Genomic DNA, 11,643 nt, shown 5'->3' on the forward strand with positions numbered 1-11,643 from the left:
GTAGCATCTTATGACCAGAGCAAGGCGCTGGCAAAAATGGAAGGAACAAGCCTGAAAGGAAATGTTTACGTAGGACGAGCCATGCCCATTGGCTGATCCTTCCCCCGCACAGCACAGTACATTCGTGCCGACATAGACGCCTGGAACTGCACCTATCAAGTTATCTGAACAAAGCAACCCAGGTGACTCGCCTCCAATCGCATGTGCAAGGTGCTGTGCAGGGGTGATCCAACACGTGCAGTGGTCTGGCAATATACGTTCGCCACCACGGCTGCCTGGCGATGATGTCGACAGAGAACAACAATGCTAAATCTATAGAAGGGCCCGATGCGCAGCTCGCCTTTACCTCACGGCTACACATGAGAGCTCCGCAGTAAATTACAAAGAAGTCAACATGCCATTATGCGATCTTTGCCAGTCGTTGGACGTCCTCGACATCCCTAAGCTACCACCCGATTACAAAATCCATACTGTCACTCGACGCGACTACCCATGCCTAGTCCAAATCAGTAGCCAACCTCTCAGGGACCTCTGGAAGAACAAGCAAGACCGTCCAAAGGATCAAGAACCCATTGGCATACCCTTCCACCAATCTATCGAAGACCTCGAAGACGCCGCTGCCGATGACTGCGCAATTTGCAAGACCGTACAGCGCGATGTCGCGCAGTTTCAGTCCGACTTCAGTGGGGCGAAGAAGGAACCTGGGATTCGTGCCGAGCGTGGCGGAGGACCGGATTGGAAGATGTGTCTGGTTAGGGGTGTGAATGATACCGGAGGTTTCATGGTGGTGTCGGTCGATGCAAAGTATTGGTTTCAGGTTTGGGTGGTTGCTGCTGTGGGATTATGTGCTGATTGTAAGTATCAAAGAGATTTGGTAAAGCTGTTGCTTCGACTAACAGCGTTGTAGACGGCGATCCGTTGGCCGCTGTCGTTCGAGGTCGCAAGACACTCTCTTCGTCTCCGCATACACTTGCACATGCCCTGAACTGGGTACGCGATTGCGACAAACAACGGACGGATCGGCGCTGTCATGTCGATACGGCACCTCTTCCAGCTCGTGTCTTGGATATACGAGACTCGACGCCGCACAGAGTAGCTCTTTATGAGCCCACCGAAGGAGAGCTAGGACGGTATTCAGCACTGAGTTATGTCTGGGGCGAGTCAAGCCCGTTCGCAACCACACGTGCCAATATCGAAGCCAACAAGAGAGGTATCGATACCGACCATCTCCCAAAGACGTTTCAGGACGCCATCCTCATAGCCAGAGAAATGGGAATCGGATATCTATGGATCGACTCCCTCTGGTAAGCCAACACTCCCCATCCTACTCAGAACACCAAACGCTAATAACCCCAGTATCTGCCAAGACGACTCAGAAGACTGGTCGCGCGAAACATCGCGCATGGCCTCCGTCTACTCAAACGCATACATCATGCTCTCCGCAACCGGTTCTCCCTCCTCTACATCTGGGCTATCCATCTTCTCACCCAACCGCCCCGCACCCAACTACTCCCCTTTCGAATACACAACCAAAGACGGTATCAAAGGAACTCTCCACGCCTTCTCCTCCTCTCGCGAAACAGCCGCAAAGCCCTCCTGGGCCGGAAACAACGCAATGCTAAAGACCGAGCCACTCAGCCAACGCGGCTGGGCGTTACAAGAACGCTGGCTCGCACCGCGTGTGCTACATTTCGGCACGGAGCAGATATTCTTCGAGTGCTACTGTTCTTTCCTGAGCGAGCACGGTTTCTACCTACCAGGGCGAGTGGATACTCTTTTCCCAACTACTTCCCGTACATTCCCATCGCACACCCACCCTTCCTCCCCGGATAAACCTATCCCAGATAAAGACAACCCCACGCTACATTGGCACGCAGTCCTAGACGCCTACTCCCGCCGTTCTCTAACCAAACCTTCGGATAAACTGGTTGCCCTCTCTGGCCTCGCACGCACCTACGCTTCCTTGCTCCCTTCTCCTACCACCTACCTCGCGGGGCACTGGTCCCCGACCTTACTCCATGACCTAATCTGGCAAGCCGTCGGCACGACAACCTCACCAGCAGTATACCGCGCACCGAGCTGGTCCTGGGCCGCCATCGACGGGCCGTTCGGCCTCTTCAGCCCGAATTCAGGTGTGGGGTGGGACAAGGGGGACTGGACCGCTTTAGCCAAGATCCACGCTACGAGTATTACGTTGAAGAGCGCCCACAATCCTTTCGGCGAGGTAACGGACGGGTACATAGACATCAGCGCGCCGCTGGAACGCTTGTACCCTGCGGCCGAACAGAGAGAAGGAGATGGCGATGTGTTTCCCAATCGGCAGAAGGGTGCTGTGGCTCAGACGAAGCGGGTATTAGAGGGGGACATGGAGACTACGTATACTTGTTTCGACACGCAGAATCATACGGAGAGGGCGAGGGGGAGGGAGTTGTGGGCTGCGATACTGTGGAAGCATGTAAGGCCTGCGGAGATGGAGAGAGAGGCAAGTTATCATGCGATTATTGTGGCGAGAGTGGAGGGGAGAGAGGGCAACGTGTATGAGAGGTTGGGTAAAGTTCCTTTTTCAGCGAAGGACTTGGGGGTGTGTGAGTGGATGGATGATGGGGGGTTGGTGGAGAGGTTTACTTTGGTGTGAGTGGACTATGTACCTTGCGTATCATTTTTAATTGGCGAATCTCCCTGCCCGTCGCGCAAATACGATCAGATTCGGCCATGCATCTCTTATATCCTTGTCCCACCATTGCTTTGGGCAGACACGTTCCAGCATCTCCAGATCGCTTTCTTCGTAGGGTGTGATGTACTCTTCCCAATCGTCTTCTTTGATCTCATCACACGACCTGGCTAGGTTGTGTAATGTGAGCATGGCGATCAATCTGCCAATGCGCTCAAGAATGTGTTCTTCTGCGGTTTTAGGCTGGTTGCTTGACGTTCCTTGGTCGTAAACATCGCCGTCTTCTTCCAAGGGCCTGATTATGATTTCCCGAGCTAAAGAGATCTCAGTCAACGTGGGTGAGCTGTTCACGGCGTAAGGGAGGATGGCGGGGGAGGGGGCTGTATCATCGATGTATGCTGCTTGCTCTTCGGGGGTGGAGAAGGCGTGGTAGCGTGGGATTCTGTGTTCTGGGGCTAGGCGGTTTCGCAGATTGCGCATGGTGCGTCGAGAGGAGGCAGACATGGAAGCAAGATGTTTGGTACTTTTGGCAGTAGCAAAAAAAAACAGAAGTAGAAGTTGAACGAGTGACGAGCAAAGCGAAAGAAAGATGCGATACTATGATGGTGCTGTTCGAGTATTCAATTATGTGCGATGGCTGTTTGTATGCGCTTCACTATATTTTACTTGACATAGGCCCATCGTCCGTGGCCAAAATGTCACATAACCAGTCCGCTGCTTTGTCTGCCATTGGCTTTGGAAAAGCGTGTTCTACGCCCTCGAATAACACGTCTTCGAAGATAATGTCAAGACTTGGGTCTTCTGCTAGTACCTGTTTGAAGATGTTGTAGAACGGCTCACCAGCCGAGTAGGGAACAAGCTTATCTGCCTGTCCACTGAGGTTCAAGATGCGCTTGCCTTGAAGTCTCTCCTTCATCAGGGCCTTCATTCTAGATAGTTGCTCTTGATCGGGCTGGGTGTCGTTTCCTAGAGGATTGAACATGCCCGGTAGCAGTAGACCGGCAGGATCATACTGGGCGATGGCGTCCTGCAGCGCTTGTGGGAAGTCGGGGGATCCGAGGAATGCGCTTCCAGGTGGTGTTGTTTCCGTGTATGTCTTTCTCTTGGATAGGCGTGCGCGGTCAGTCAGCAAGCGCGTGTAGTCTGGACAGCCGATGCCGACTACGCCAGCGGTGATGCGGGGGTCACCTAGCAAGCAGTGCCATGTCGCGTGTCCACCCAACGAGATTCCAAGGACAAAGTGCTGTTCGATCTTGGGACTATCCTTGGCGGTGAAGATGTAGGATTCGAGATGGTTGATGAGCTGAGAGGTGTCGGTCGCGGTACCGTGGAAGCATCCAAACATGTCTTGGGCATGTGTCTCGTTTCCCTCCCTCCAGGCTTGATTGTGCAAATCGTCCACCTTGCGCGATCCATGATTACGTTGGTCGAATGCAGCAGCGATTAAACCCTTAGGGTTCTTGCCGGCCCGGCCGTCTTGTATGCGCTTGTTCCACGTGGAGATGACGCGTCTGGCTATGGGAGCCATGGTCTCTTTCGTCTGCAGTCGCGGGTTGAGAAGCCATAGGCAGGCGACTGACGATGGGGAAGGAGGGAGTTGGTCGAGGCCATGGACGTCGACGAGGATGCCGGCGATTGTGATGGTGCGGGAGGAGACGGGGAGGTCGGACGAGTTCTGGGTTCCGTGGAGGGGGTTCGTGGTCGCTGCCATGTTGGCTGATGGGGCCTAAGAATAGTGAGGATAGCGATATAGGGTTGAGCGATTAGCAGGTCTAGAGAAAAGAATATGGAGCTATTCGTCTGGTCTATCTTGGAACATGGGCATGCGGAGGGGCAGGGGATCGCCGACCGAGGCTGCCGTCGACGGCAGAACTACATCATCGTATGACAAGCTTCACAGGCGGCACTGGGCGATGTGCTGGCCATGGCATATGGATGCATGGCGCGATTATACAGCGGTACAAGGGGTCTTTCCATTGTGCACACGTGTGGTGAGTTCGGTATGCTTCCAAGGTTGTACTGATTGGGAGTACAGTGCGGGGTGCAGCCACGCCGCAGAGAGACGGCGGCGACATCATCGAGTCTCTTCCGCAGAGAAGCGGGCGTTGCACGTGAATGCGATGTCACGAACGTGACGAAAGCGATATTTGACGCGTTCTGCAGGGCGCTGCATCGTACATATCTGTGGTGTGGAGCATCGACGCGCTGCAGGCGGTCAGCCAGGCGGAGAGGGCCCCTGACGCCAAAACCTTGGAAGTATTAGCGCAACCAGACAGTTCACGCCCGGGGAAAGCACCTGGGAGATTACTCGAACCGCGCAGGGACCCAGCACGACGTACACTGATCACCTGCGCCGCGTGTCTCTTTCTCTCGCCTGTCCATGACATAGACCTGTCACTGCGAGTATACTGCCACTCCACCTCGGGCAGCATCCCATCAATCCATCGTGACGAGTGACGGCAGCAGCAGGTTTCCTGGCTACCATGGCTGTATAACGCCCTAGAAGCCGAGCAACCACACCCCCACGCGACCTCGCCGTGAGAAGACATCCACCGACACTTCCTGCCTCTTCCGTGTCGTTACCATGGTTGGCTCCAGCAAGACCGGGGGCTCGCCCACGACGCGCAGCCCTCGCTCGCGATCACCTGCAGTATCAGGAAGGACAGACGAGTCCGGCCGACTGCTATCGCCGCTTAGCCTGGGACAGCCCAGGAATGAGACGCAAGACATACACAACCCCTCGCCCTCGGACGGCGCCCCCAAGATCATGCGCTCTGCCCCGACTGGCTCGCCCATCTCCAGCAAGGAAGCCGGCGAATTCCCTTTCCACGCCCCAGCGAACGCCAACGGGGGTAGCATCCCCGTGCCCGTCGAAGCCGCTGAAGCACCTCTCCGCGCCCCGAAGCCGTCCTCGCACATGTCCAATGGGTCCACCAGCTCCTACTACCCGCCCTTTGCGCCCATGTCTCGACACCCTACCGAGGGCGAACTCTCTGACGCACCCCGAGAGCGCAAGAGCGTCCAGTTCGCTCGCTCCGCTACATTCACATCCGATCCGCCCGCCGCCAACTCGCGCCAGCAGTCATGGGAGGTCGAAGACGGCGAAGGAAAGGGCAAGGAGCGGAGTGGCCAGAGCTCGTCGCTCATGGGCAAGCTGAGGGCACTGGCAGCACCGATGCAGGGACACGGCAGGAGCCTGAGTGCACTGGGAGGAAGCTCAGGCCATGAAGGCTCACCCCATGGCCAGCTTTCGCCCACATCCGAGCACGACGAGCCGCGATTCGAGGGACACGACAGCGAGGCCGATGCTGATGGCGAGTCTAGCGCTGGCGAGGGTGCTTCAAGAAGACCGAGACAAAAGAGGCGGAAGAGCAGCCGCCGTTGGTTCGACGGCGAGGGCGAAGGCACCCAGACGGCCCCTACCACGCCCAAGCAGACAACAGGCGGCTTCTTCTCGCGTGACTCACCCACGATGACGCCCACCTCGACCCGCCCGGGCTTCCTACGCCGCTCCACTATGGATGACATACCCGAGAATGAGCGTCAGGGTTACTCAGAGGATGAGGGCCGCTCGCGCATCGCAAAGGAGAGCGCATGGACACGCGGATTGCACAGTGCGAGGGGACTTTCGTATGGAGGTCTGCGAAGGCACGACCCCAACGGCGAGGAAGAGGGTCACCAGAATCGTCCTACCGGCAACCTGCGAAGCTTGACTACTTTCAGAGGTGCGGCGGGAGACACACAGCCCTCACCATGGCGGATGCGTAGCGAGCGGACGTCAAGTTTGAGTGCGCAGAAGTGGAAGTCCATCAAGAACAGCCTCAAGCTGCTCGGCAACCGACAAAAGGCCGAACGCCAAATCGACCACGCAAAGTCGGCCGAGCTGATGGCTGAACTGCTTGCTGGTGCACCGGCAGCCTTGTTCTTTGCCAGCATGTTCCAACGCGATGAGCACGGCCACAGGCGTATTCCCGTCCTTCTCGAGCAGCTCAAGGTTACCATCACCGACACAGACCGCCCCGCAAAGAAGGAGGGCGATCGGCATACTGCTTTGCGCATAGAGCTGGAATACGGCAGTGGTCTGACCAGGATGAAGTGGGTTGTCTACAGAAGTGTCGCCGATTTTGCCAATTTGCATCTCAAGTTCAAAGTTCAGGAGAAGCAAGACGCTTTCCGCAGTCGCCCGGCTAACCGTATGCGAGAACTGAAGGACAAGACATCCAAAGACGGCGAAGCCGAGAAGGAAGAAGAGAAAGAAGATCCACGCACAAAACTCCCACGCTTCCCCAGAAGTGTATTGCCCTATCTCCGAGGTCTTCGAGGCTACGGCATCCTTGATGACGAAGGTGAGGAAGAGGAGGAAGAGGCTGCAGCAGGAGCCAGCGGACCAGACGGCGATGCAAGCGCTACCGAACGCCCCAACAGACCCAAGCGAGGCAAATCCTCATTCTTAGGTCGCAGACAGTCAAGCGTGAGTGGTTCTCAAGCTCAGGGTGCTGTCGGTGCCCTTGTAGCGAGACAGGGCAGTTTTGCTGGCGCCGCCGGTCAGCCCCTACAGGCGAAACAGAATCATCATGAACGCCAACGGAAGAAGTTGGAACAATATCTGCGAGGTCTCATGACCTACCTCATTTTCCGTCCTGACAGCAACCGCCTGTGTAAGTTCCTCGAGCTGTCAGCTCTGGGTGTCCGCCTAGCGGCTGAGGGCGGCTACCATGGCAAGGAAGGCTACATGATGATCAAATCCTCCAAAGGCGTTGACAACAGGAAGGGCTGGACGAAACTAGCCATGATGAATCGTCACTGGCCCAAGTGGTTCCTAGTAAGACACAGCTATGTCGTTTGTGTAGACTCGCCAGAGGAGATGAATGTCTACGATGTCTTCTTGGTCGATGCCGACTTCCATCTCGATACCAAATCTGCCAGAATACGAGATAAGAAAGCTAGAGATCTTGCAAGCGAAGCAAAGGCGTCTGCAACAGGTCATCACCAGCTCAAGCTCGTTAATGCGGAACGCAAGATGAAGCTACTTGCTCGTAATGAGCGGATGCTGCATCAGTTCGAGGAATCCATCAACTTCATGTCACAGAACACATTGTGGTCTCAACGCCAGCGGTTCGACAGCTTCGCTCCAGTGCGCAAGAAGATCTACGCCCAATGGCTTGTAGACGGTCGCGACTACATGTGGAATGTATCCCGAGCTATCAGTATGGCGCGCGACGTCATCTACATTCACGACTGGTGGCTCAGCCCAGAGCTTTACTTGCGTCGCCCAGCTGCCATCAGTCAGAAGTGGAGACTTGACAGACTCCTCCAACGCAAAGCACAGGAAGGTGTCAAGATCTTTGTGATTATGTATCGCAACATCGGTGCTGCTATTCCTATTGACTCTGAGTACTCCAAGTTCTCTCTGCTAGATCTCCATCCAAACATCTTCGTCCAACGATCGCCGAACCAGATCCGCCAGAACACATTCTTCTGGTCTCATCACGAGAAGATTTGCGTAATCGACCACACTGTAGCCTTCTGTGGAGGGGTTGACCTGTGCTTTGGTCGTTGGGATACACCACAACACGTCGTCGTTGACGACAAGCCCACGGGTTTCGAGCTCGACGATACACCCAAGGACGCTGACCACTGCCAGCTATGGCCGGGTAAGGACTACTCCAACCCCCGTGTACAAGACTTCTTCGCTCTCGACAAACCCTACGAGGAGATGTACGACCGCTCGAGAGTCCCGAGGATGCCGTGGCACGACGTTGGAATGCAGATCGTGGGTCAACCCGCTCGTGATTTGACCCGTCATTTCGTACAACGATGGAACTACCTCCTTCGCCAGCGCAAGCCTTCGCGACCGACACCCTTCCTCCTTCCTCCGCCTGACTTCAACCCCGCGGATATAGAAGCTCTTGGGCTCGATGGAACTTGCGAAGTACAAATCCTACGTTCCGCCTGTGCCTGGTCTCTGGGTACACCTAACAAGGTCGAGCACAGTATCATGAACGCGTACGTGCAGATGATTGCCACATCCGAGCATTTCGTGTACATCGAGAACCAGTTCTACATCAGTAGCGGCGAAGTGCTGGGAACGAAGATTGAGAACAAGATCAACGATGCGATTGTCGACCGCATCAAGCGTGCTCATGCCAACGATGAAGACTGGAGAGCGTGCATCATGCTTCCGTTGATGCCTGGATACCAGAACACCGTCGATGAACAAGAAGGCAGCAGTGTCCGTCTTATCATGACATGTCAGTACCACAGTATCTGCCGTGGTGAAGGCTCCATTTTCGGACGCTTGCGAGCTGCTGGCATCGAGCCCGAAGATTACATCAACTTCTACGCACTCCGATCGTGGGGCGAGGTTGGCCCGAACAAGATGTTGGTTACAGAGCAGTTGTACATCCATGCGAAGATCATGGTAGTCGATGACCGAGTTGCCATCATCGGGTCTGCAAACATCAACGAGCGTTCTATGTTGGGATCACGAGACTCTGAAATCGCTGCCGTCATCCGCGATACTGAGCTACTTGATTCGTATATGGGTGGCCAGCCATACAAGGTGGGCAAGTTCCCGCATACGTTGCGTATGCGTCTCATGCGGGAGCATTTGGGTGTCGATGTTGACTGCATCTCTGAGGAGGAGATGCTCAGCCAGATGTCTGATGATGCCGATAGCGTCGGTTTCCAGACAGAGTCCTCTGGTCCAGGATCCCCAACGGCTCAGCGCGCGACTGAACAGAAGCTGGAAGAGAACAACTACAAGATGCAGGATGAGCTCATCCAGAAGGCAGAAAAGCTACACAGCTTCAACCATGACTTCGACTGGGCGCAGGACCAAAATCCTCATCTGCAAAGTACCAAGAAGCCATCGGCGGATTCTCGTGTGCAACACAACACGGCGCATACCAAAGATGTTCGTGGCGAGGGCGCTGACCATATGCTGGAAGCCGAGCAGTTACGACCGATCATAACGCAAGCCAGAGATTCCTACATCGACGAGCATGGTCATGAGAAACTCGTTACAGATGTCGCTGCTGAAGGTGCTGCAGCTATACCCAGGAAGAGTGCGACACTCAAGACGCGCAAGCGCAGTGGTACCACCGGCACCAGGGCCAGCAACGTCAGCGCACAGACTGACGGAACTGGCTATGCTGGCCTCCCACCTCCTAAGCTACCTCGCATGGACACGTTCAAGCTAGGTTTGACACAGCTCAGCCAGTTGCCTGCGTTGCCAATTTCGGATGACACAGACATCGGCGGCCCGCCTGCTCTACAACGTACCTTTAGCCAGGGTTCCTCTTCCGTCATCAACCCTCTTCTCTCGGAAATGCGTCGACCTGTCGTGACCGAGGACTGCATGCGCGATCCTATCAACGACACCTTCTTCCTCGACACTTGGCATCAAATTGCAGAGAACAACACCAAGCTCTTCCGCCAGGTCTTCCGCTGCATGCCAGACAACGAAGTCCGAACATGGAAGGAGTACCAAGAGTACGCTGCATTCTCGGAACGTTTCACCAAATCTCAGGGTGGAGACAAGAGCCAAATGCACAAGCAGCAGGATGCCCCGGGTACGACTGGACCGCCCGGCACTGGTCTCACGAGCAAGTTCACCTCGACTGCTGGTACTGTCGGCAAGCAGGTTGGCGCTCTAGGCGAGAAGCTCACGGAGAAGATGACGAACAACTCGGACAGAGTCAACGGCGAGAACGTCCATGGAACAACCCACCACTCGAGCATGGGCGGTGTAGAGCAGTGGGCCGATGACCAAGAGAAGCGCGTACAATCCCAAAGCCCGCCTCCCCCCGCCACACGCGGCCTACACCTCGACACCGCATCCGGCACAACGCTGAACGAGAAGCTAGCTCCCGAGCCCGCCGACGACGCGGTAGTCTCTCCCATGAATCCCGCTCCCCCAGAGAAGACCTTCACCTTCCCGGCTCCACCACCCGTCCCCAACGACAGCGCACACACCGACTTCGCATCGCACTCGCAAAACCCACCTCCAACATCCCACTCCAACCGCGAACGCTCCCAACGCGTCACCATCTCTGAACCGCCCATTCACCCTAACGCACTCCCTCAGAACCAGAACTCAAACAACACGCCCAACCGCTCGAATACCAAGCGCTCCCGTCGCCGCGCTACGACGAAATCGTCGAACAGGCAGTTCAACGCTACAGACGCGGATATCATGCTAGACAAAGAGGATGCGAAGCGGCTGTTGGAATTGGTCCAGGGCCACATCGTGCTTTGGCCATATGATTGGTTGGAGAGTGAGGAGAGAGGTGGCGGGTGGTTGTATAATGTCGATCAGATTGCGCCCTTGGAGATTTAGTAAGTTTGCACCTGTTTCCTCTACTTTTGTGGCATCTCGTACTAACAGTTCTTGCAGTAACTAAACTTCGACCGCATGGGCTATAGGGCTGCGCAAGAGCGGACTGCGTGTCGCGATGTTCATAGCGAGCCGTAGAGCTTACATATTGGAGTTTAGGATCAGGTTTCCCACTTTTGTCGCTTCTCTCTCGTTGTCGTTCCATTTGTCGAGTTTTCTTGTCATTGTTGGTGCATTTTTGGAGGGGATAGGGGTGGGAAAGAAAGCATTACACTGGCGTTTTTTCGCGTCGCGCAATTTGCACTTCGCTATTGCATATATAAGTCTTTCTCTCGTCATTGATAAATTTCTCCTTTTTTTTTGTCGCGTTTCCTTTCCTTTACCATTACATCCGTGTAGAAGCGGGCTATTCTTTACATTATGTCGTTTGGCTTGGTTAGTAATATAGTAATACATATAGACACGGTTCCACCTCATTTATGGGAAATTTTGACATTTCTGCAGCCTACATCAAGAAAGCAACATGCAAAAAGGGGTGACCAAGGTCAACGTGGGCTCTAAAGTGTTCAGCCTTTCCCTTGGATGAGGTGGTTCTAAGATTGTGTTTATAGAAACTTTGGACACATTGAAGTTT

General features: G+C 55.0%; 4 protein-coding genes across 4 annotated transcripts; 2 read left to right on the forward strand and 2 right to left on the reverse strand.

The window, feature by feature from the left end:
• Positions 1-394: 394 nt before the first annotated feature.
• J4E92_003289 (uncharacterized protein) lies at positions 395-2,357 on the forward strand (the record flags this gene model as incomplete). The annotated part of the gene is made up of 3 exons (XM_051494687.1): positions 395-804; positions 1,357-2,235; positions 2,342-2,357. 3 exons carry the CDS (start codon positions 395-397, stop codon positions 2,355-2,357), a joined length of 1,305 nt encoding a protein of 434 aa, XP_051354980.1.
• A 305-nt stretch (positions 2,358-2,662) lies between these two features.
• Positions 2,663-3,151, reverse strand: J4E92_003290 (uncharacterized protein; the record flags this gene model as incomplete). The annotated part of the gene is made up of 1 exon (XM_051494688.1): positions 2,663-3,151. The coding sequence occupies one exon, from the start codon at positions 3,149-3,151 to the stop codon at positions 2,663-2,665; it is 489 nt and encodes a 162-aa protein (XP_051354981.1).
• A 175-nt stretch (positions 3,152-3,326) lies between these two features.
• J4E92_003291 (uncharacterized protein) lies at positions 3,327-4,382 on the reverse strand (the record flags this gene model as incomplete). Its single annotated transcript, XM_051494689.1, has 1 exon — positions 3,327-4,382. One exon carries the CDS (start codon positions 4,380-4,382, stop codon positions 3,327-3,329), a length of 1,056 nt encoding a protein of 351 aa, XP_051354982.1.
• An 873-nt stretch (positions 4,383-5,255) lies between these two features.
• On the forward strand, positions 5,256-11,012 carry J4E92_003292 (uncharacterized protein; the record flags this gene model as incomplete). The annotated part of the gene is made up of 1 exon (XM_051494690.1): positions 5,256-11,012. One exon carries the CDS (start codon positions 5,256-5,258, stop codon positions 11,010-11,012), a length of 5,757 nt encoding a protein of 1,918 aa, XP_051354983.1.
• Positions 11,013-11,643: the final 631 nt, after the last annotated feature.

Source organism: Alternaria infectoria (genome assembly GCF_024043175.1).
Source record: "Alternaria infectoria strain BMP 0036 chromosome Unknown scaffold_4, whole genome shotgun sequence".
In the NCBI taxonomy this organism is placed as follows: Eukaryota; Fungi; Ascomycota; class Dothideomycetes; order Pleosporales; family Pleosporaceae; genus Alternaria; species Alternaria infectoria.